The sequence below is a fragment of the Aspergillus ochraceoroseus genome (assembly GCF_002846915.1).
Source record: "Aspergillus ochraceoroseus IBT 24754 chromosome Unknown P175scaffold_1, whole genome shotgun sequence".
In the NCBI taxonomy this organism is placed as follows: domain Eukaryota; kingdom Fungi; phylum Ascomycota; class Eurotiomycetes; order Eurotiales; family Aspergillaceae; genus Aspergillus; species Aspergillus ochraceoroseus.
This window is the reverse complement of record NW_024468476.1, coordinates 6,185,541-6,211,612: the sequence shown is the minus strand read 5'-3', so window position 1 is coordinate 6,211,612 and position 26,072 is coordinate 6,185,541. Positions and strand designations below refer to the sequence as shown.

The 26,072-nt window shown below is 24.4% G+C and overlaps 2 protein-coding genes across 2 annotated transcripts; both read right to left on the bottom strand.

Annotated features, from left to right (window-relative positions):
- Nucleotides 1–240: 240 nt before the first annotated feature.
- On the bottom strand, nt 241–749 carry P175DRAFT_0507090 (uncharacterized protein; the record flags this gene model as incomplete). The annotated part of the gene is made up of 2 exons (XM_040898241.1): nt 241–505; nt 559–749. 2 exons carry the CDS (start codon nt 747–749, stop codon nt 241–243), a joined length of 456 nt encoding a protein of 151 aa, XP_040757052.1.
- Nucleotides 750–21,055: 20,306 nt separating this feature from the next.
- On the bottom strand, nt 21,056–22,978 carry P175DRAFT_0554891 (putative l-fucose permease). The gene is made up of 8 exons (XM_040900595.1): nt 22,803–22,978; nt 22,556–22,756; nt 22,409–22,494; nt 22,316–22,359; nt 21,835–22,256; nt 21,575–21,774; nt 21,383–21,511; nt 21,056–21,308 (listed from the first exon to the last, which is right to left on the bottom strand). Exons 1-8 carry the CDS (start codon nt 22,897–22,899, stop codon nt 21,105–21,107), a joined length of 1,383 nt encoding a protein of 460 aa, XP_040757051.1. The 5' UTR covers nt 22,900–22,978; the 3' UTR covers nt 21,056–21,104.
- Nucleotides 22,979–26,072: the final 3,094 nt, after the last annotated feature.

Here is a 26,072-nt window from a genome sequence, read left to right as displayed (position 1 = left end):
GGTCAAGTCACTAACAGCAGGTAAGATGAATCATTGGAGCCAATTGACCCCTAAATCCTTAAAATAGTCCTGTTTCAATCCTATGGGACTGACTGCCTGCCGGCGAGCTATGCCCTGAAGCCGAAAATTGGAAAACCGTCATCTATTAACCTGAACTGTAGAAAAGCACTTGGTATCATTTATTCGCGATTCCAATAATTCCTCCGAACCTTCAACTGTATGTAGAGCCAGAAAATAAAATTATACTCCTATCTCAAGGGTTCCCTTGTAGTTGCAGTCAATGAGGACGTGAGGCTCGGGGTTATCAACGCAAATCCATTTCGTGCCAGGGGCTCCTCCGTTGGCGTTGGAGCTCAGCAGTATTCGACCCTCTTCAGCGATGGGCCCGGAAACTCTCTCCAGCTCCAGTGTGAAAAGATTAAAGTCGGGAGGGCCCATAGGGAATCTGATATAGTACTCTCCATTGTTACAGCGAGCGTCAAGTTTAGGGTTCTGGCCATAAGTCCTAACGAACCAGTCAGCAAGTCGTTTATTTTAGTTTCAGATTGAAGAACTCGCCAGATCAAGTTGCATTCAGTAGGTGTGTCATCAGGATAGTTCGGGTCGGTGACCACAAAGTGCATAGTAGCTGATAAAGATGCTCGGGCGTGAAGTTCGGTAATTTGGAGAAAGTTATCACGTTTAGTATTAACTGGAGTGGCCAGGGTGTAAGCGGCCGCTAGAAGAATAGAGACAATCGTGAACTTCATTTTGATTGTCTATCGGCTATATAAAAGCCCTGTAGGAAGGAAAATAGTATCAAATCTAGGAAGCTATACTTGTGATGAAGCTGGTGACGGTGCTGCTTGTTGCAGATATAATTGTTTGGGGTGGACGATGTATTTATATATTCCCCCATATTCCTCAGCTGTCTATAATACTGCTGCATTGTATAACCTATCCACAGTTATAGGAAATCATGAAATGTTACCTGACGCCGAATTATTCTCAATGAGACATGTTGGACTTGATGTGACAAATCATGAGCCCGAGTATAGGTAAGCTACAGGGAGGCAGTGAACTCACTCCTTCACAAAAGAGGCCTTGTTTTAGTCAATATCTTACTCTAGATATCTATTTTGAGCTCTGGATATGTTTACCCTTACATTTTAGGCCCCCAATGCGCTCGAAGTCTACAGAAATAGCGCTGACATTTTGGAGATCCTTGCTTGAACGAGTGACTTGTCTGCGCCAACACGCATATTGAAGGACTGAATATCATATTATGATGAAGGTCGTCAAACTATGATGGTAGAAAGTTGACCGAAATGAATTCAATTGGGTCTAACTAGGAAATAGAGAGAAGGAGAGATACTTGGAGGAAGTATAGAGATCTAGAAGAAAATAGTAGTTTAAATATATAAAGTAGTTATATATTATTATCTTCTTCTTTATAGTAATACTAGTTATATTTATTAAGTATAGTACTTTAATATACTCTTCTTAGTAATATATCTATTATATAAAGCTATTTAGAGTCTATCTTTAACTTACTAAAATCTAATCTTTTAATAAATTTATTAAATTTTATAATTAATAATACCTTAATTAGCTTATTAATAATATTATCCTTTCTATTAATTATTTATAATTAAATTCTACTATTTTTAATTATTTCTTTAATAAAGAAGTAGTAAATATCTATTTAATAAAATATAGATATATAGTTTAGCTTCTTTATTAAAATAATAATATTAGTAGAATTAATATATAAAGGTATAGTATTTTTTATAAATTTTTCTAATTTAATAACTATATATAGCTTTTATAGCTATATAGCTAGTTTTATTATTATATCTTATATAATAAATTCTATAATAATTAAACTTAAGATAACTAATAATTACTTTACTAATCTCTATATAATTAGTACTCTAAATATAAAAAATATAAAGTTTTTTATTAATTTCTTATTTTTATAATCTATATAAAAGATATTAATATATATATATAATAAATTATTTAAATAATTTAAAATTATTATATAATTTAAAATCTTCTTTAAATATTAAAAAACTTATTTAATTATATTATAATTTAACTTACTAGAATTATAATTTCTTTATAATAATTATATTATTATATATTGTCATGGGGAGCAGGCGGGCAGTAGGTGTAGCTAACAGCAGGGTGTATATTCAGGCTATCTGTGTATAGGTATAATAGGTAGGGGTTAGGTCAGGACAAGGACATAGCTTGAAGAGCTATAATAGGATTAGGGGCAATATAGCTTAAATATAGGAGTAAAGATAGATAATTAGGGTAGAATCTAACTAGATAGGTATATAACTATACTATAATAGTATCTTCTCTCTTAGGCTAAGCTCTAGTAAAGTATTCCTAAGGTCCAGGCTTTCTAGAGTAGTAATAATAATAAGTAGTAATATATTTAGTAGTATTCTCTAGATAGCTAGCAGGAACTTTAATAATAGTAGAATATTTAACCTATTTAATAATATACTTTAAATATAAGTAGCTACCTTAACTATAGTAGTCCTAGTAGGAATTAACTATTTCTTTAACTTCCTATTCTTTAATACTATTAACTTTAATATATAGAGGTTTAGTTTCCTCTTATCTAGATAGTAAATCTTTAATAATTAGGTATAATAATTTAATATAAAATACTAGATATATTTTTATACTCTTAAGTAGGTCTAGTTTATAAGTATAAGAATTAATAACTCTTTTAATAAGAAAGGGGCTTAGATTTTTCTAGTCTAATTTTTTTTAGGAGTATAAGATTATAATATTCTTAATATTTAACTAGACTAATTAGCCCTTAATATAGTATCTAGCAGGGTAGTATTTCTAGTTAATATAATATTTATAGCAGGCTTAAGTAATAACTATAGTAGTATAGTAATATTCCTATATCTACTTTATAATTAAGATAAATTAGTAAGTATTATAAGTTTATAAGTAATAATTAAGTAGGATAGGCTTAAATTCTATATAAGGATTAAAATTATATAGAGTAAAGAATAGAGAATATCTAGTAATCTTAAAATTAATATTATTAGTAATAAATTCTATTATAAGTAGCTATTTAGCCTAATTATCTTATAAGTAATTAATATAGACTTATAAATATTATTCTAAAATAGTATTTATATATTTAATTTACCTATTAATCTTAAGGTAGTAAATAATAAATAGAAGTAATCTTATCTTTAGAATATAATTTAAATATATCTAGAATATTAATATAAATTAAGATTCTTAATTAAATATAATAGACTTAAAAAATTTATAAAATTTTTAAATATAGTTTTAGAATAAGTAGGCAGCTCTCTTAATATTATAAGTATTATTATAGGGAATATAGTATTAAAACTTTATTAACTAGTTAATTACTATTATAATAATATTAAAGCCTAAGCTTTAGAGTAGATATATAATAAAATTAATAGATATATCTTTCTAGAAATTTTTAAATATAAATAAGAAATAAAGTATTTTTTAATACTTATCTTAATAAAATATAGATTATTTATAAATATAATAGTTATAAACTTATTACTCTATAAACTATAATATTCTAGACTAGTAATATAATTATAATAATAATTTATAGGTTTTTAATTTACCTTAATAGCTAGTAATTATACTTTTATAATATTTATATATTAGTTCTATCTTTAATTCTTCTATATTAGAGATATATAGTTAGTTATAATAAAATAAGAGTTTAAAATAATAAATATACTTAAATAATATAATTAATAGATAATAATTATAGCCCTTTTCTAGACTTTCTAGAATATTATTAGGGGCTAGATCTTATTTATAACCCTTATTTAGGTACTCTCTTAATTATTTAAGGAGCTAGATAGTCTCTTCTTCTTTAGATTTAGATAGCTAGAAGTATACTAACTTCCTTCTAGTAGTAATTTAGAGCTAGATTAATTATAGTATTTACTAGCTCTATAACTTTTCTAAGTATTTAAATAGGAAGCTTGCTAAGTTTTCTCTTTTTAATATTATTTAATTCTAGTATAATAAGTATTTATTCTCCTTCTTAGGAAGATCTTATAATCTCTTAATTAAATTATCTAGTTTTATCCTATATTTACCCGGGTAATAGTTAATTATAAAATTAAAGTAGGATAGGAATTTAGATTATTAGGCTTATTATTAATTTAGTATCTTAATTATTATAAAATATTCTAGATTTCTATAATTAATTATAATCTTAATTAAATACTAGTATCCTTCTAGTTCTAGGATCTATTTTTCTAAATAATAAATAATTACTAGTAACTCCTTATTATATATCTTATAATTATACTTAATTAGAGTTATTTTCTTTAAGTAAAATCTTACTAGATATAGAATTTTATTATTATTATATTATAATAATATTCTAGTAGATATAAAGTCTAAGATATTAGTTTTTAAAATAGCTAATTAGTCCTAATTAAAGGATCTTAATATTAGTTTCTTAATAAATTTTACTTTTAATATTTTAAAAGTAGTCTAGTAAGTTAGAATCTATAAGAATAGGGTTTCTTTCTTTTCTAAGGTAGTAATAGGTACAAGGATTTACAAGAATCCTTTAATAAAGTATTAGTAGAATCTAGTAAATCTTATAAAATTCTTAATATTAGTAATTATTTTAGATAGCTTCTAATCTATTATAGTCTTAATTTTCTTAAGATCTATATAGGTACCTTCTCTTCTAATAATAATATTTAGGAACTTAATTTCTAGCTAGTAAAATTTATACTTAGATATCTTTATATATAAATTATTATTTCTTAAAATTTATAATATTTACCTTAAATATTTAGTATATTTTTTTCTTATATAGTTATAAATTAGAATATTATTTAAAAATATATTATAGAATATATTTATATATTATTATAGGATATTATTTATAAAATATTAGAAAATAATTAGGGTATTAGTTAGGCTAAATAGTATAATTAGGGACTTATATAATCTAAAATAGGTTTAAAAAGTAGTTAGGTACTCTAACCTCTTCTTAATATAGATATTATTAAAAGTAGCTACTAAATTAATCTTAAAGAAGTACTATATTTCCTGTAGGTTATTTAAGGTTTCTTTAGTTAGGGGTAATAAGTAGTAGTTCTTAACTAATATAATATTTAGTCTTTAATAATCTATATATAAGTAGAGGCTACCTCTAGATTTATTAATAAATAGAATAGAAAAAGTAGCTAGAAATAAGTTAGAATATATAAAATCTTTCTTTAGATTCTTTTCTAGCTATTTTTTTAGAGTAATTAATTATACTTATAATATTAGGTATAATTTATTAAATAGGGGCTATTTTCCTTCTTAAATCTTAATATTATAGTTATATAATTAGTATAGTAGTAGCTTCTCTACTTCTTAGAGATTAAATATATCTTGAAAATCTTATAATTTTAAAAGAAATATAGGTAGTAATTTAAGACTAGTATCTTTATACTTTAGTTTTTTATTAATTTTATCTAATAAGATCTAGTATAGTTTCTATACTAGATAGTAGGTATATATAGCTAGTATTCTTAAGGATATTTAATATATTTTTATAGGTATAGAAGGTTTTAACTCTAGTAATTTTTTTTATTAATTTAGTTACTTAAGTTAATCTTTCTAGAGAATATTTATTAGGGTCCTTATTTTTATAGACTTGAGAGATATATTATAATATTTATAGTAATATTAGCTATTAAATATAGCTATTTAATTAGAGAAATATATCTTTAGGTTATATATAGTAAGCTAGACTAGTCCTAGGATAATTAGGTAGTAGGAGAGATAGATAATATAAAAAATAGATTTCTAGTTATAATAATTATTTAATAATAGATTAGCCTTTATATAATATATTACTATACTTTCTTCTATTTCCTTACTATAGAAGCTAGATAGGGGTATTAGATAGAAGAGTAGAATAATCTTTAATCTATATATTTTTATTTATTAATAATTTATAAAGCTAACTCCTTTAGCTCTAGAATTAGTTATAGTATAAGTTAGTATTTTTAGATTTTCTTAGTATAGTTATACCTGCCATACTATTAAATTAGCACGCATATAATAGGAATTAGGGAAGTTAATTAATTTAGTAATAGTATAGAATAAGTAAAGTAATATATCTAGTAATAAGGACTTCTATATATATTCTAGTACTAGGCAGTAACTATAGCTAGGTAGACTCTATTTTCTAAGTTAGATAAAGTATTAAAAAAGTATAGTTAATTAAGTTTCTCTAGAATAATAAAGTAGTTATTCTAAGCTATAATATAGGGAGTAGGTAATATTATAGTAAAGATTAGGCTAGAATAGTATACTAGTATATTTATTTACTCTTAAATTTATATAGGATATTAATTAGATAAGGGGTAGTTCTTTATATAGTATACTCTATCTCTATAATAGAAGTATTTCTTATACTTATATTATTCTTCCCTAGGGGAGTATAGTATATAGCAGGTATAAGATAAATTTATAGTATTTAAATCTTTTTTAGGTATGGGGGGTATGACTAGATAACTAGATAAGATAGAACTAGGGAGATTCCTTAATATTACTAGGCTAGGGTAGTAGGAACTAGATATTAAGTAAGAATAGGATATTTATAGCTAGTATTAGTAGTAGTAATTTTCTAATAATTAGAGATAATTAGTATATTTTTAGAAATTTTAGAATAAGATAAAGTTATAAAGTAATATATTTTAAAATTTAATTAAAATATTTTAAATTAGAAAGAATATTAAAAAGTTATTAAATATTTTTTTTTCTAAAGTAAGATAATAGAATTTTATAAAATAAATATTAAAGTTTAAGTTTTTCTATTTTTAATTATAGAAATAGTTTTAAATATTTTAAATTTAATTAGGGTCTCTAAATATTATTTCTAGATAATTAAGTAAGTTAGGATAGTTCAGGAACTAGGGGATATTAAGTCTTATCTTAAATAAGATTAATTTATAAGCCTTTCTAGTTAGATATCTTATTATATAGGTTAGTTAAGCTTTAATAGCTAGAAAATAATCTAAATTAGTATCTATTTTACTATAGATCTATTATATAAAATAGTAAAGATTAGAATAAGTATTATTAAATTTTTATAAATTAGGAAGTTTCTTACTAAAATAAGTATTAGGAAAAGGACTAGTAAAAATAAGTATAAATATTTTTATTATATTAGTTACTATAACTTTAGTAAGGGGAGTATATTTAGTAAGAATAGAAATAATAGTAGAAATAAGTATAGTAAAAATAATAATAATCTATAGTATAGTAAATATATACTTAAATTTAATTAATTTCTATTAGATTACTTCTAGTTCTTCTTTCTAGTATAGTACTACTCTCTCTTTTTTAGCTAGCTCTAGGCTAGCTTTATTAGCTTAATTTTAAAGGGCATGAATCTTCTTTTTTAGGGAATTAATATATTTATTACAGGATTTAAAGTAAATAATCTAAATAATAAGGTTATTAGTAATATAATTTATAAATTTCTTAACTAAATCTATAATTAGGGGTAGTTTAGATTATTTTAACATGCTAGTAATAGCTATACCTAGAATAAGAGCTATATAATATTATAGGGAGCAGGTAAGTAGTAAGTATAGCTAATAATAGGGTATATATTTAGGCTATCTATATATAGGTATAATAGGTAGGGATTAGGTTAGGATAAGGATATAGCTTGAAGAGCTATAACAGGATTAGGGGCAATATAGCTTAAATATAGGAGTAGAGGTGGATAATTAGGGCAGAATCTAACCAGATAGGTACACAGCTATGCTGTGACATATATTAAATATCTAGTTAGATCTAAATAATAATCTAATTTAATAATCTAATTAATTTCTAGTAATAAATAATATTATCTTTACTAGTAAAAATATATATAGTATCTAGAATAATATTATTAATATTTAATATCTCTTTAGTTAATTTTTATCCTAAAATTATTAATATATAATATAACTAAAGATTATAAAAATTTTATTTATAAAGTAACTTTTAAATATATATATATTAAAATATTAATATTAGATTATTAAGTAATTTATAAATATTATATTCTAAGAATTATATAAGTTTACTTAATTACTTTAATTTAAAATATTTTTCTAACTTATCTATAAATTATTAAATATTTATTTTATTAAGACTAGTAACTATTATATTATTAATATAGATAATAAATATTAGTTACTAGTCTAGATTATAATAAAAATATAGATTTTTATTAATTATTTTTATACTAATTTTTACTAGAATATTATAAAATTTCTTATATTAAAGAAATACTAATTATTATAATTTATATAAGACTTAAAGTAGTAAATATACTATATTTTCTTACTTATTAAAACTAGTTAATTAATATATATAGATTTTCTAATTCTTAATTATTATATTAAGATAGGTAATTACTATATTAAATTATATTTATTTTAAATTAAAATAAGTAATTATACTTAAAAATAGTTTTACTAAAGTATTTATTATTATTAAAGAATAGACTTAGTTAAAGTCTATACTTAATTTTTAAAAATTTCTATATATAACCTATCTTATATAGAATTATAATATATTATTATCTATATTTAATTTTAAATTATATATCTATTTTCCTAGTAAGATTTTTATATTTTTTAATATTAATATAAATTTATAAATTTAAATAATTTTAAGCTTACTAATTTAATTTTATATTACTTATATTTAATAATTCTTTTATAATAATTTTATTATTTAAGTATAGATTTATAAGATTCTAATTTTATAAATTTTTATAAACTTAATCTCTAGTATAAAATTACTAAAATCTAGTAATATTATAATAATTATATTAGGTAATTCTTCTAGCTTTAGATAAGATCTTAATAAATAAGATATTTCTAGAAGTATTTTTAAAAATAATATAAATTAAGATTAAGATTATTATTTTTATTTTATTTTCTTTTTCTATAATTACTTTACCTACTTATTTTTAAAGTAAATATTTTAGTATTAACTCTTTATAAATTTTAAAAATCTCTATAAAGTAATAATATTACTACTAATATTTTTACTAGTAAGATTCTATACCTTTATCTAATTAATTATTTCTACTTTCTTAATATTAAATTTAACTTACTTTCTAGTCTTTAAATACTTCCTTTTTAGTATATTTATAATTATTAGGGTATAATTATCTTTAAAAGATTCTAAAACTAGTAAGACTTCCCTATATTAAATAAATAATTTTAGAAGCCTTTATATTAATTATAATATTAGTATTCTTTTAAAAATAAGTTAACTAATATATAGATTATTTATAATAAAATAATTAATTATTCCTTTATATTTATCCTATCTAGATTATTTCTCTATATTAGATCTTACTATCTCCTCTATATCCTTATTAATTACTTAATTATTTTACTTAGTAATAGTTTTAAAAATAGCCCTAGAGGCAGGCTAAGAGGTAGGTATCTATTCTAGTATAATAAGCTTAGTAGTTTTAGAGATAGCCCTAGAGATAGCCCTAGAGGCAGGTAGCTGCTCAAGTATAATAAGTTTAATACCTGCCTCTAGATCAGGTAGGGTAGTTTTAGAGATAGTCCTAGAGATAGGTAGGTATAGATATATTAAGTTAGTACCTACCTCTAGGTTAGATAGGCTTAGTTTAAGTAAGGCTAGATTAGGTATTAATATTTAAATTCTCCCTATAATAATTTTATTATTAATTACTAATAATAAGATTTAGAGAATAATATTATTTTAAGATACTTTATTATAAGTTATTTTTTCTCTTTTAATATTAATAGATATAGTTACTCTAGATAAATTATTATTATTTAATTTTAGTTTATTAAAAAATTATAATTATATTTTATCTATTTTATTAATATTATCTTTATTAAATATTATATCTTTTAATTAAATTATTTTTTCTATATCTAGATACTATATTTTATAAATATAATCTTTATTATATCTAACTAGTTAACTAATTTTTACTTTAAATAATATTTTTATATTTTTAATTTTATTTTTATATAAAATATTTATAAATATTTTATATTCTTATATATAAATATATTATAAATTAATATCTCTAATTAAAATATTTAATCCTTTATAAAAAAATTATATAAGTAGCTTTTCTTTATTATTATTTTTCTTAACTAATTTATTTAAAATATAGACTACTATATCTATACTATATAGCTATATAATTAATTCTATTTTTACTTATATATATATTATGCAGGCAGTCTAGATTATATAGCTACTAAATTATTTAATAGTATTATTTTTCTCAGAAGTTTATAGTAGTATTAGTTTATATATAGTACTAAAATTCTTGCTCTATCTAGTATACTTATTAAATTTAGGAGTAGAGTTAAATCTAATCCTTCTAATATAGATATTAATTATATTTAGCTAATTATTATATATTTTCTTTAATATCTTTAAAAATTTGCTTTTTATCTTTAAATATTATATAAAAAGGTATCTAAAATAATTATCTAGAATTAATAAGATATATTTAATACTATTTTTTTTAATTAGTTTAATTTCTTAGAAATCTATATATATAAATTATAATAATTTTATTATATATAGTTATAGTTTTTAGGATATCTTTTTCTTTAATTTTAATAATTAATATACTTTATAATATAGCTTAATATTTTAATTAATAGCAGGCAAGTTATTAGTAGCTAAGTGTCACGGCGTAGCCATGTACCTATCTAGTTAGATTCTGCCCTAACTATCTACCTTTACTCTTATATTTAAACCATATTGCCCCTAATCTTATTATAGCTTTTCAAGCTATATTCTTATCTTAACCTAATTCCTACCTATTATACCTATATATAAATAGCCTGAATATATATTCTACTATTAGCTATACTTACTACCTACCTGCTCCCTATAATATTATATAGTTCTTACCCTAGGTATAGCTACTACTAGCATGTTAAAATAACCTAAACTACCCCTAATTATAGACTTAGTTAAGGAGTTTATAAGTTATATTACTAATAATTTTATTATCTAGATTATTTATCTTAAATCTTATAATAAATATACTAATTTCCTAAAGAAGGAGATTTATACTCTTTAAAATTAAGTTAATAAAGCTAGTCTAGAGCTAGTTAAGAAAAAGGGAATAGTATTATATTAGAAGGAAGAATTAAAAATAATTTAATAAAAATTAATTAAGTTTAAGTATATATTTATTATATTATAAATTATTATTATTTTTACTATACTTATTTTTATTATTACCCCCACCTCTATTAAATATACTCCCCTTACTAAAACTATAGTAACTAATATAATAAGAATACCTATACTTATTTTTACTAGCCCTCTTTCTAATATCTATCTTAGTAAGAAATTCCCTAACTTATAAAAGTTTAATAATACTTATTCTAATCTCTACTACTTTATATAATAGATTTATAGTAAAATAAATATTAATCTAGATTATTTTCTAGCTATTAAAGCTTAACTAACTTATATAATAGGATATCTAACTAGAAAGGCTTATAAACTAATCTTACTTAAAATAAGACTTAATATTCTCTAGTTCTTAGATTATCTTAACCTACTTAATTATCTAGAAATAGTATTTAGAGACTCTAATTAAATTTAAAATATTTAGAATTATCTTTATAATTAGAAATAAAAAAACTTAAATTTTAATATTTACTTTATAAAGTTCTATTATTTTACTTTAAAAAAAAAAATATTTAATAACTTTTTAATATTTCTTCTAATTTAAAATATTTTAATTAAATTCTAAAATATATTACTTTATAATCCTACTTTATTTTAAAATTTCTAAGAATATACTAATTATTTCTAATTATTAGAAAATTATTACTACTAATACTAGCTATAAGTATCCTATTCTTACCTGATATCTAGTTCCTACTACTCTAGCCTAGTAGTATTAAGGAATCTCCCTAGTTCTATCCTACCTAATTATCTAATTACACCCCCCACACCTAGAAGAGATTTAGATACTATAAATCTATCTTATACCTATTATATACTATACTCTCCTAGGGAAGAATAATATAAGTATAAGAAATATTTTTATTATAAAGATAAAATATACTATATAAAAAATTATTCCTTATCTAACTAATATCCTATATAAATTTAAAAGTAGATAAATATACTAGTATATTATTCTAGTTTAATCTTTACTATAATATTACCTACTTTTTATATTATAGCTTAGAATAATTATCTTATTATTTTAGAGAAACTTAACTAATTATACTCCTCTAATATCTTATCTAACTTAAAAAATAGAGTCTGCCTGGCTATAATTATTATTTAGTACTAGAATATATATAGAAACCCTTATTACTAGATATATTATTTTACCTATCCTATATTATTACTAAATTAACTAATTTCCTTAATTCCTATTATATATATATTAATCTAATAGTATAGTAGGTATAATTATATTAAAAAAACCTAAAAATATTAATTTATATTATAATTAATTCTAGAGCTAAAAGAATTAACTTTATAGATTATTAATAAATAAAAATATATAAATTAAAAACTATTTTATTTTCTTATTTAATATCTTTATCTAGCTTTTATAGTAAGAAAGTAGAAAAAAATATAGTAATATATTATATAAAGACTAATCTATTATTAAATAATTACTATAATTAAAAATTTATTTTTTATATTACCTATTTCTTTTATTACCTAATTATTCTAGGACTAGCCTAGCTTACTATATATAATTTAAAAATATATTTCTCTAATTAAATAACTATATTTAATAATTAATATTATTATAAATATTATAATATACTTCTTAAGCTTATAAGAATAAGGGCCTTAATAGATATTCCCTAGAAAAATTAACTTAAGTAACTAAATTAATAAAAAGAATTACTAGAGTTAAAATCTTTTATACCTATAAAAATATACTAAATATCCTTAAGAGTACTAGCTATATATACCTACTATCTAGTATAGAAACTATACTAGACCTTATTAGATAAAGTTAATAAAGAATTAAAGTATAGAGATACTAGTTCTAAATTATTATCTATACTTTTCCTAGAATTATAAGATTTCTAAGATATATTTAATCCTTAAGAAATAAAGAAGTTACTACTATACTAATTATATAATTATAATATTAAAATTTAAGAAGGAAAATAGCCCTTATTTAGTAAATTATATTTAATATTATAAGTATAATTAATTATTCTAAAGGAATAGCTAGAAGAAAATCTAAAGAAAGATTTTATATATCTTAACTTATTTCTAGCTATCTCTTTTATTCTATTTATTAATAAACCTAGAAATAGCCTCTATCTATATATAGATTATTAAGAACTAAATACTATATTAGTTAAGGACTACTATTTATTACCCCTAACTAAAGAAATTCTAAATAACCTGCAGGGAATATAGTACTTCTTTAAGATTAATCTAGTAATTATTTTTAATAATATTTATATTAAGAAGGGGTTAGAATATCTAACTACTTTTTAAATCTATTTTAGATTATATAAGTCCCTAGTTATATTATTTAGCTTAACTAGTACCCTAGCTACCTTCTAATATTTTATAAATAATATCTTATAATAATATATAGATATATTCTATAATATATTTTTAGATAATATCTTAATTTATAGTTATATAAGAAAAGAATATACTAAATATTTAAAATAAATATTATAAATCTTGAGAAATAATAACCTATATATAAAGATATTTAAATATAAATTTTATTAATTAGAAATTAAGTTTCTAGATATTATTATTAAAAGAGAAGGTACCTATATAGATCCTGAGAAGATTAAGACTATAGTAAATTAGAAGCTACTTAAAATAGTTACTAATATTAAGAATTTTATAAAATTTACTAGATTCTATTAATACTTTATTAAAGAATTCTTATAGATTCTCATGCCTGTTACTATCTTAAAAAAGAAAGAAATCCTATTTTTATAAACTTTAATTTACTAGACTACTTTTAAAATACTAAAAATAAAATTTATTAAGGAACTAATATTAAGATCCTTTAATTAGAATTAACTAGTTATTTTAAAAATTAATATCTTAAACTTTATATTTACTAGAGTATTATTATAATATAATAATAATAGAATTCTATATCTAGTAAGATTTTATTTAAAGAAAATAACTTTAATTAAGTATAATTATAAAATATATAATAAGGAGTTACTAGTAATTATTTATTACTTAAAAAAATAAATCCTAAAATTAGAAAAATATTAATATTTAATTAAAATTATAATTAATTATAAAAATTTAGAGTATTTTATAATAATTAAAATACTAAATTAATAATAAGCTTAATAATCTAAATTTTTATCTTATTTTAACTTTATAATTAACTATTACCCGGGTAAGTATAGGGTAAAACTAGATAATTTAATTAGGAGGTTATAGAATCTTCCTAAGAAGGAAAATAAATACTTACTATATTAGAGTTAAATAATATTAAAAAGAGAAAACTTAATAAGCTTCTTACTTAAATATTTAGAAAAGTTATAGAGCTAGTAGATACTATAATTAATCTAGCTCTAAATTACTACTAGAAGGAAGTTAATATATTTCTAGCTACTTAAATTTAAAGAAAAAGAGACTATCTAGCTCCCTAAATAATTAAAAAAGTACCTAGATAGGGATTATAAATAAAATCTAGCCCCTAATAATATTTTAGAAAGTCTAGAAAAGGATTATAATTACTATTTACTAATTATATTATTTAAGTATACTTATTATTCTAGACTTCTATTTTACTATAATTAACTATATATCCCTAATATAGAAGAATTAAAAATAAAACTAATATATAAATATTATAAGAGTATAGTTACTAGCTATTAAAATAGATTAAAAATTTATAAATTATTATTATAATTATATTACTAGTCTAGAATATTATAATTTATAAAGTAATAAATTTATAATTATTATATTTATAAATAATTTATACTTTACTAAAATAAATATTAAGAAATATTTTATTCCTTACTTATACTTAAGGGTCTTTAAAAAGATATATTTATTAATTTTATTATATATTTACTCTAAAGCTTAAGCTTTAATACTATTATAGTAATAATTAACTAGTTAATAAAATTTTAATACTATATTTCTTATAATAGTACTTATAATATTAAAAAAGCTATTTATTTATTTTAAAATTATATTTAGAGATTTTATAAATTTCTTAAATTTATTATATTTAATTAAAGATTCTAGTTTATATTAATATTCTAGATATATTTAAATTATATCTTAAAGATAAGATTATTCTTATCTATTATTTACTATCCTAAGACTAATAAGTAAATTAAATATATAAATACTATTTTAGAATAATATCTATAAATCTATATTAATTATTTATAAGATAATTAGGCTAAATAGCTATTTATAGTAGAATTTACTACTAATAATACTAATTTTAAGATTACTAGATACTCTTTATTCTTTATTTTATATAATTTTAATCCCTATATAAGATTTAAGCCTATTCTATTTAATTACTACTTATAAACTTATAATACTTACTAATTTACCTTAATTATAAAGTAGATATAAGAATATTACTATATTACTATAATTATTATTTAAGCCTGCTATAAATACTATATTAATTAAAAATATTATCTTATTAGATACTATATTAAGGGCTAATTAATCTAATTAAATACTAAGAATATTATAATCTTATATCTCTAAAAAAAATTAAACTAGAAAAATCTAGATCCTTTTCTTATTAAAAAGGTTATTAATCCTTATACTTATAAATTAGACCTATCTAAAAGTATAAAAATATATCTAGTATTTTATATTAAATTATTATATTTAATTATTAAAAATTTATTATCTAGATAAGAGGAAACTAAATCTTTATATATTAAAATTAATAATATTAAGAAATAGAAAGTTAAGAAAATAGTTAATTTTTATTAAAATTATTATAGCTAAGGTAGCTACCTATATTTAAAGTATATTATTAAGTAGATTAGATATTTTATTATTACTAAAGTTTCTACTAGCTACCTAAAGAATATTACTAAATATATTATTATTTATTATTACTACTACTTTAGAAAGCCTGGATCCTAGGAATATTTTATTAGAGCTTAGCCTAAGAGAGGGAATACTATTATAGTATAGTTATATATTTATCTAATTAGATTCTACCTTAATTATCTACCTCTACTTCTATATTTAAGCTATATTACCCCTGATCCTGTTATAGCTCTTCAAGCTATGTCCTTATCCTGACCTAACCCCTACCTATTGTACCTGTACGCAGATAGCCTGAATATACACCCTGCTGTTAGCTACACCTACTGCCCGCCTGCTCCCCATGATACTAAGTTATTATTTTTATTATAAAGTATTATCTTATTATATTTTAATTATTTAATAGATAGATAATCTAGTTATTAATATAATAAGTCTATTAATATAGTAGGCATGATTACTACCTTATTTAGAACTAAAAATAGAATATTATTATCTAAGATAATATATTTAATTATCTTATTTATTATTATCTTATAAATATATTAATTTTTTAAGTTAAAATAAATTCCTAATTTTATTTTTATTCTTTCTACTAGTATTAAGTTATATAATATATTTAAATTCTAAAGATATTTTATTTAGTATAATATTAAAGTATTATTATCTAATTTAAATTAAATTATTACTTTTTTATAATCTTAAGAATATACTATCTTACTATTAGAGGTAATAAAACTATAATTCTTAAAGTTATTTAAATCTTTAATTAAATTATTAAAGAGATTATAATTATTATATATTATATAGCCTGCTCTAGAGTTATATAATTACCTATTCTTAAAAATAGTTAATATTAAAACTATTAATATATTAACTCTAGATAGTATAAAATTATTAGTATCTAAAATAGTATTAGTTTATATAACTAGAGTAATAACTTAATTTTAAGTTAAATTATTCCTATTCTTTAACTTATATAGTTTAAAATATTAAAATATTAAAGTTAGTCTCTACTCTTCCTTCTACTTATTAATTATTAAATATAAATAGTCCTTAATATTATATTTTTCCTCCTTATAAAATAGGTATAATATTCTAGATTTTCTAAATTATTTTAACTAATAATTAATATAGCTAGTAATTATTATATTCTATAGTAATATATATTTCTATTATTACTATTATTTTTTTCTATTATTTATTATTAGTTAAGAATTTAATATATTTATAGCTAGTATTATAGTATTAAATATAATATTAGATAATAAATTCTCCTAAATTTTATCCTTTATTATATTATATATAATATAAAAATACTTCTATATAGTTATTTTAATAAGATTATTATCTAGATTATTTAAAATTAAATTTATAAAGCTTATATTATTTCTTTTAAATTTTTAAAATATTATAATAATTACTTAATAAAATATAATAATTATTTTTAATTTATTAGAAATATTTATCTTCTAAATAAAATTTAATATAAACTTATTAATAATTATATAATTTTTATACTTAATTTTAATAATTTCTCTCTAGATCTAGTATATATATCTTTAATTATTATTAATAATTATTTTTTATAATTTTTATATAAAATTATTTATAAAGATATATAAAATAATATTTATTAATAATTTTTTTACTAGTTTCTTACTTATTAAATATAATATCTAACTAGTTATTATTTATAAAAAAAATTTTTATAATTTATATTTAGGATTATTAAATTATAGTCTAGGAATATTATTTTTAAAAAACTTATTTATCTTATAAAGTCTTAATTTTATTTATATAAATAAAGTTTAAATTTTAAATTTTAAATTATTTTCTAATACTATTATTAGACTTAAGTTAAATATACTATTCTTTAGCTTTATTACTTAATTTTAGTTATTAGTAAATAAGATAGTAGTTATTAAAGATAGGTATAATAAATTAAAGATATTAGAATATTTACTAGGGGTAAGTTTAATTACTATTTTAATTAAATTATAGAAATTTTCTATATATTATTACCTAGGTAGAGTAATATAATAATAATAAATAATATTTTTACTAGAATCTCTATCTAATTAGGTAATAGATCTTTATATAGGAGTATAAGAATATAATAAGAATTTTTTAAAAATCTATAAAATATAAAATAAAATCTTAAGGAGAGCTTATAACCTAATAAAGATTATTAAACTATAATAGTAGAAAGTTAACTAAAATAAATTTAATTAGGTCTAACTAGAAAATAGAGAGAAGGAAAGATACTTAGAGAAAGCATGGAGATCTAGAAGGAAATAGTAGCCTAAATACACAGAGTAGTCACATATTACTATCTTCTTCTTTATGGTGGTGCTGGTTGCATTCACTGAGTGCAGCACTCCAACATATTATGCTGTTTACGTTGCGAATAATTGCTCTTCAGTCAAGAATTAAGATCCCTGGACCTCTGATCACATGCTTTTACATGAAAAGTTTAGGTAGGCCTGGCACCCAAGATCAAAGGCATCCTTAATATAGCCACCAGTCAACATGGGTTCTTGAAATACTTTGAGGAGACCCGATGTGCTAAGGGTCCAAGGAATCACCGTGGGCCTTGCCTGGGATTTCTCTTGTAGTACATGATGGATCATAAAAAGAGGACTCTACTGCGTGGGAGCTGTATGCTAGATCTTGTTACTATTCAAGACCATGGCCACAGCTTACTACACCCTGTATCTTGACTTGTGCTTGTTAAAAATATTTCGAGTAATTTTAATCCTATTCTCTTCAAACTTTAGTATTCAAAATATTGATAGCACTTCACTGCCGCATTATCTCATTCCTCCAACTACACTGCTAGCGCTTAGAAGAGTCCATACCCTTAGTCTTAAATATCGGTCTTCGATTGACGAAATGCCCCATAAGGCAAAACAGGATCTCACGAACCGTGTAGAAGTTTTACGAAAGTATATTCTTGATGCTATTTTCAAGAGTATGGAGCGTCTTGGAACAAATTGATGTCCTCGGACAAATTAGCTAGACTCGGATGCTTGCACCGAGGGGTTCATAAAAGCCTGGAACAATGTAATTCAATATTAATAGTTTGGAGTAGCAGAAACCTGGCCAAACAGTAGAGGCAGTTTCTTTTCATTCAACAGGTGACGAGTTGAGTTACTTGAAGGCCCTGAATCATCGAGAAGATATGACTAGAACAATGCAGAGAATGCTTTCTCGCCGGCATCAGACTCTACATCTTGGGGTGCCTTTGTCGACGTACCAGAATCGCTGGCATTATTTGGTCAATACAATAAATTCCACCTAACAGTGCCTATTATTACTACCGAAATAATAAGTCAAAGAGTATGTGGCATCGAAATAGAGCTCTAATGGCTAGCAAATTAGTTTATAAGACCAAAGAACTTTCATAAACAATACACAGAATGCGTCCATCATCATCATCATATACCGGCAATCCATTACTCGAGCTAGGATCAACATTGTTATTCAATGATAACGGGCGTTTTTCCGGCTCAAAACTAGGGTTGTACTATTTTGTACTATCCTTGACGTCTACTTCGTATTTGTACCCTCATACTGAGCCGAGAGTAGACACATAAAATTCCTCTAAATCACAGATTAGTTCCCCAGCAGCAGATGAACTCGTATAGGAAGGAATTTGTATGACACCTCAGCCCGCAGATATTTGTCTAGGAGGATGTCTATCATTTTGGCTAAAGATGGTAAGTTCTGCGAGTTTGGAGACCAGGGTAGATGTGATTGTTCACTTCCTCGATCCTTGAGAATCTGGCACCACTGGCAAGGAGGAGCAACAGAGGGTCTTCCTCTGTAAGTCGTCGGAATCTTGTAGCTACATGTCCAACTTCGGGGTAGTCTACTAGGATTCTCAGTTTGCTAGGTAGCTTGCGACAGTCGGGAAATGCACCGACTTGCAGGCCTCGTGAGTATGAAGGAATCAAATGATGAAACTTACCAAGTTTCGACTAAAGAATTGTCGACCTACAGAGAGAGAATAGAAACCTTCCTGGGATAAAAACAAATAAAAGAGGGCAATACGTTCGGTAGATTGCTTTTCACGCAAGAGGGCCTTCGCGAGCTCTGAAATCATCCATCACAAATTCAGGGCCTATGTATTCCATAAAATATTTCCTAGCGAGAAATTCTACCCCCTAAAATGCTACTCCCAAACACAATCATAAACAATAAAGCTTCACAAAAGAGTGCAGTAATTCTCCGAATCCCCTGCGCAATCCGGATCGCCATCCCAATGTCTACTTCTGTATAACCTCACGGATACCTAAAGGGCGCTAGACCTGTTCACTAGCCTATACGTCCCGTATGCCGAGGTTTCTCCACCCTGAAGCCCCAAAGGCTAGGCTGGGATTGTGATGTTGACCACGACACTACCCTCTGCTTCATGGAAGTAGTAGCAGTCGCCGCAGTCTGCACCTGAAAGCTCCTTGACAGGAAATCTGCCATGGAATCCATTATCAGTTGATGCACAGCAACGCAATTATCGGTACAATATCGAACGCTTGACCTGATCTCTCCCCGGATATGATCAACTCCTTCGGGATGTCGGCGGGCCAGTGAGGATCACACTCATCAATTTTGCAAGCAATAGAGGCAAGAGTTCAACCGGGCCCGTTCCCTGCGAACTAAATTCGCAACCTGTGATTTTCCATACGTGGCTAGTCCAGAATCCAGGTACATCCTAGTTGACGACTTTACACGAAATGTCTTTCTCGCTCTAGGTGCTAGATTGCGATCGAAAATCACCAGGGAGATTCTTGTCTCAATTGCTAGTACAAAAGTCTAGCCGATTTGATTCTAATATGTGAGTCAAGTGGTTGGAAGGAGGGGAGAATTCACCATATTCCGTTACTTCAAAGCGTTTTCGAATTCAACCCCTCTCTCATTCGTCGCGGAGTCGGGATGGCGTCCCTGTGTTCTAAAGGAAGCTAATGAGAATATATGATATGTTCATTATCTAAAACGGCCTGAACGACCTCGTGGAGAAATTGGTGCCTTCAGGTCCGGCTATTGTCGACATGCTTAGAGTGCCCTCCCTCCAACCCAACCTCCTTGCCCACTGTCATATCGACGTTGAGGGCAGTGCTTCGATGAAGATCCATGGTATCTTTCTGGAAGATATTGACGTAAATAGGGAAAATTAAAGCCAAAATGTACCCCATCATCGGAATACCCATGGCCCAATGAGCGTTCTTGTTCGTCTACCAATATGAAAAGTAAGTACACCCGTCAAATGGTTGGACGAAAAGAATGAAGTAGGATGTTGAAAACTCACCACAATAGCACCCATCATAGGAGGAAAGACTGTTCCTCCTGAGATTGCCGCTACAAGGAACGAACCTCCGATCTTTGTATGACGACCGAGGCCACGTAACGCCAAGGTGAAGATTGTTGCAAAGCAGCACTGTAATGAAGAACGTTAGAAAGAGACCCAATTAATAGGTTCCCAGTATGGTGGTCGACTTGCCGATTCAAAGCAGAAAACCAAAATGGTAAACACTACAGAAGCCTTGCCCCTCGTATTCATTGCGATCACCGAAAAGATAAAGCAAAGCAGTAAATAGACGGTAAGCATGTAGCGAGGCTTGAATGTCTTCATCATCATCAGCCCAGCGGCCAGGAATCGATTAAAAGCATAAAGACCCTGTGCAACAGCGAGCAAATCGGCTATACACGAAGTCAGCGGAGACCCTAAGGTTGGCTTTTCGAATGGGAGAGACAACGTACAAGCCTTGGCTGCTGTATATCCAGCCTCTTGGGCAAAATTGATGAAATATCCTGCTAAAGCTACCTGGGCGCCTACATAGCAGAACTGACTCCAAACCCCTAGGAAGAGGTTGTACTGCTTGCGCAGAGGAGCCGTCTCCTGGCCTTGTTCCGTTATCATATTCTCCAGAGCCTGTTGGTCTGCGTCGGTAATTTCAGGGAAAGGCGCCAGGAAGAACAGGATAATCAAGAGCGCAACAAAGCATGCGACACCAAGATATACCCATTGGACATTTTTGAGGCCCTGTTCTGTGTTCACAGTATGCGCGAAGAAGACACGAGATGCGAGAAGTGGTGCGACAAAGGTCCCAACGCCTTGGACCGCTTGTGCCAGGTTGAGGCGGATTTCACTGTATCGCGGAGGCCCACAAATGGATAGGAATCTAGATGGTAACCAAGAAATTAATCGTATAGTCTAGGGAAAATCAAGCATGATACGTACGGATCAGCAGCTGTTTCCAAGGTTGACAAACCAGCTCCCACTACCTGCAATCTGTTAGACAAGCACTCGAAGGATTTCAATGATGATACACACAAACATGCTACCACAAAATCCTCCAAAGGACTTCTTCACGCCACTAGGCCAGAAGAGAAGGCAACCGACCGCAAGAACTGCAAGGCCTATCCGTTCGAGTTAGCCAGGAAACCGATGTTATCGTACAGTCCAAGAATGAGAGGGTACCGGTCATAAAAGTAACCCTGAAGCCGAATCTCCGAACGAGCAAACCCGAGATCGTCAGCGGACAAATAAAGTATGCGCCAAAATAAGACGCTTGTAGGCCGCTAGATCTGCTGGCAGAAATATGCAGTGTCGACTGAAAGTGAGAATTGAGCACATCTAAAAGTCCATAGGCGAACCCCCATAGGAAAAACAAAATGGTGACTGCGTCGGTTAATGGCTTGACTTGGAACGACTCTTAGGAACATACCTAAAGCATTTGGCAGAAGAGACTGTCTCAGGGTCAAGCTCACAGCTGATGTGACCGTATCATCTCTGATGGTGATCTTCCGCTTGTACAAGCCCATCTTGGTGCTGGCTCTTAAAAGCCGTCGGATGCTATGTTGGCAAATGTCAGGAGGGGAGTTGCCGGTTTCCTGTATGCCATGCTGCCCACCTTATACATGACTGCTGACCCCGCTAAGGAAGGGAGAGAAGCTGATCTCGGGAGAATATATTGCGAAGCTGTGAACATGATTTGATAATAGGAACTTATATGGCTCAACCAAGGGTCAGTCGACAAGAAGGAACGAATCCAATCAGTAGCTGGCTAGGGATATTCGGGATAAGGCGACCCGCACTGAATGAGAACTTGCGCTCTGAGGCCGTGGGGACCCAAATCATGAACCCTAACAAAGAGTCCACCAAGTCAGGTCAAGAAGCACCAGACCGGGCCAAAGGTAGAGCTATCCCGCACTTAAACTCGATCCAGTTGAGCTGCAAGCCCACATACTCTGTCATAAAGGAACACTAATAAAACAGAGGATGCGGGGTTTACCAACCATTGTCTGCGCATTTTCCGTCTCCGCAGTTCTGCATAATAGTCCTTGTAAAGAAAGACTACCCTATTAGGTAGCTTTGGCAGGGATGTATGTAACTGAATGTATAATGGTCTCTGCCTTTTAGAGGGCACGATTAGGTGGGACGTACAATATATATACTGATGAAGGTTGTCAAACTATGATGGTAGAAAGTTGACCGAAATGGATTCAATTAGGTCTAACTAGGAGATGGAGAGATGCTTGGAGGAAGCATGGAGATCTAGAAGGAAACAGTGGCCTAAATATATAGAGTAGTCATGTATTACTATCTTCTTCTTTATAATAATACTGCTTTATAATAGTACTAGTTATATTTACTAAGTATAGTACTCTAATATACCCCCCTTAGTAACATATTTATTATATAAAGCTATTTAGAGTCTATCTCTAACCTACTAAAATCTAACCTCTTAATAAATTTATTAAATTTTATAGTTAGTAGTATCTTAATTAGCCTATTAATAATATTATTCTCTCTATTAATTATTTATAATTAAATTTTATTATTTTTAATTATCTCTTTAATAAAGAAGTAATAAATATCTATCTAATAAAGTATAAATATATAGTTTAACTTCTTTATTAAAATAATAATATTAATAGAATTAATATATAAAAGTATAATATTTTTTATAAATTTTTCTAGTTTAATAACTATATATAGCTTTTATAGCTATATAACTAGCTTTATTACTATATTTTATATAATAAATTTTATAATAATTAAATTTAAAATAACTAGTAATTACTTTATTAATCTTTATATAATTAATACTTTAAATATAAAAAATATAAAGTTTTTTATTAATTTTTTATTTTTATAATTTATATAGAAGATATTAATATATATATATAATAGATTATTTAAATAATCTAAAATTATTATATAGTCTAAGATTTTCTTTAAATATTAGAAAACTTATTTAATTATATTATAATTTAACTTACTAAAATTATAATTTCTTTATAATAATTATATTATTATATATTAAATATCTAGTTAGATCTAAATAATAATCTAATTTAAAGATCTAGTTAACTTTTAATAATAGGTAATATTATCTTTACCTATAGAGGTATATATAATATCTAGAATAATATTACTAGTATCTAGTATCTCTCTAATTAATTTCTATTCTAGAGTTATTAGTATATAATATAACTAAAGATTATAGAAATTCTATTTATAGAGTATCTTTTAGATATATATATATTAAAATATTAATATTAGATTATTAGGTAGTCTATAAATATTATATTTTAAGAACTATATAGATTTACTTAATTACTTTAATTTAAAATATTTTTCTAGCTTATCTATAAATTATTAAATATTTACTTTATTAGGGCTAGTAACTATTATATTATTAATATAGATAATAAGTATTAGTTACTAATCTAGATTATAGTAAAAATATAGATCTTTATTAATTATCTTTATACTAATTTTTACTAGAATATTATAGAATTTTTTATATTAAAAAAATACTAATTATTATAATCTATATAAAATTTAAAATAGTAAATATATTATATTTTCTTATTTATTAAAACTAGTTAATTAATATATATAAATTTTCTAATCCTTAATTATTATATTAAAATAGGTAGTTACTATATTAAATTATACTTATTTTAAATTAAAATAAGTAATTATACTTAAAAATAGCTTTATTAAAGTATTTACTATTACTAGAGAGTAGATTTAATTAAAGTCTATATTTAATTTTTAAAAATTTCTATATATAATTTATCTTATATAAAATTATAATATATTATTATTTATATTTAATTTTAAATTATATATTTATTTTTCTAGTAAAATCTTTATATTCTTTAATAATAATATAAATTTATAAATCTAAATAACTTTAAGCTTACTAATTTAATTTTATATTACTTATATCTAGTAATCCTTTTATAGTAACTTTATTATTTAAGTATAGATTTATAAGATTCTAATTTTATAAGTCTTTATAAGCTTGATCTTTAATATAAAATTACTAAAATCTAATAATATTATAATAATTATATTAAGTAATTCTCCTAACTTTAAATAGAATTCTAGTAAATAAGATATTTTTAAAAATATTTTTAAAGGTAATATAAATTAGAATTAAGATTATTATTCTTATTTTATTTCTTCTTCCTATAATTACTTTGCCTGCTTATCTTTAAAGTAAATATTTTAATATTAACCCTTTATAGATCTTAAAGATCTTTATAAAGTAATAATACTATTACTAGTATTATTATTAATAAAATTTTATACCTTTACTAGGTTAATTATTTTTATATTCCTAATATTAAATTTAACCTACTTTCTAATCTTTAAATACTTTCTTTTTAGTATATTTAGAGTTATTAGAGTATAGTTATCTTTAGAAGCTTTTAAAACTAGTAAGATCTCCTTATATTAAATAAATAATTTTAGAAGCCTTTATATTAGTTATAATACTAGTATCCTTTTAAAAATAGGTTAACTAGTATATAGATTATCTATAATAAAATAATTAATTATTCTTTTATATCTATCCTGCCTAGATTATTTCTCTATACTAAATCTTACTATCTCCTCTATATCCTTACTAATTACTTGATTATTTTACTTAGTAATAGTTTCAGAAACAGCCCTAAAGGCAGGCTAAGAGGCAGGTATC

What these genes read in the sequence shown, in the direction of transcription:
- P175DRAFT_0554891 (XM_040900595.1), bottom strand. Translation starts at nt 22,899, where the DNA reads ATGGGCTTGTACAAGCGGAAGATCACCATCAGAGATGATACGGTCACA. An exon ending in TCTTCTGCCAAATGCTTTAG is followed by an intron (nt 22,757 to 22,802) that starts GTATGTTCCTAA and finishes TAACCGACGCAG; the next exon opens with TCACCATTTTGTTTTTCCTA. An exon ending in TTGGAAACAGCTGCTGATCC is followed by an intron (nt 22,257 to 22,315) that starts GTACGTATCATG and finishes GTTACCATCTAG; the next exon opens with ATTCCTATCCATTTGTGGGC.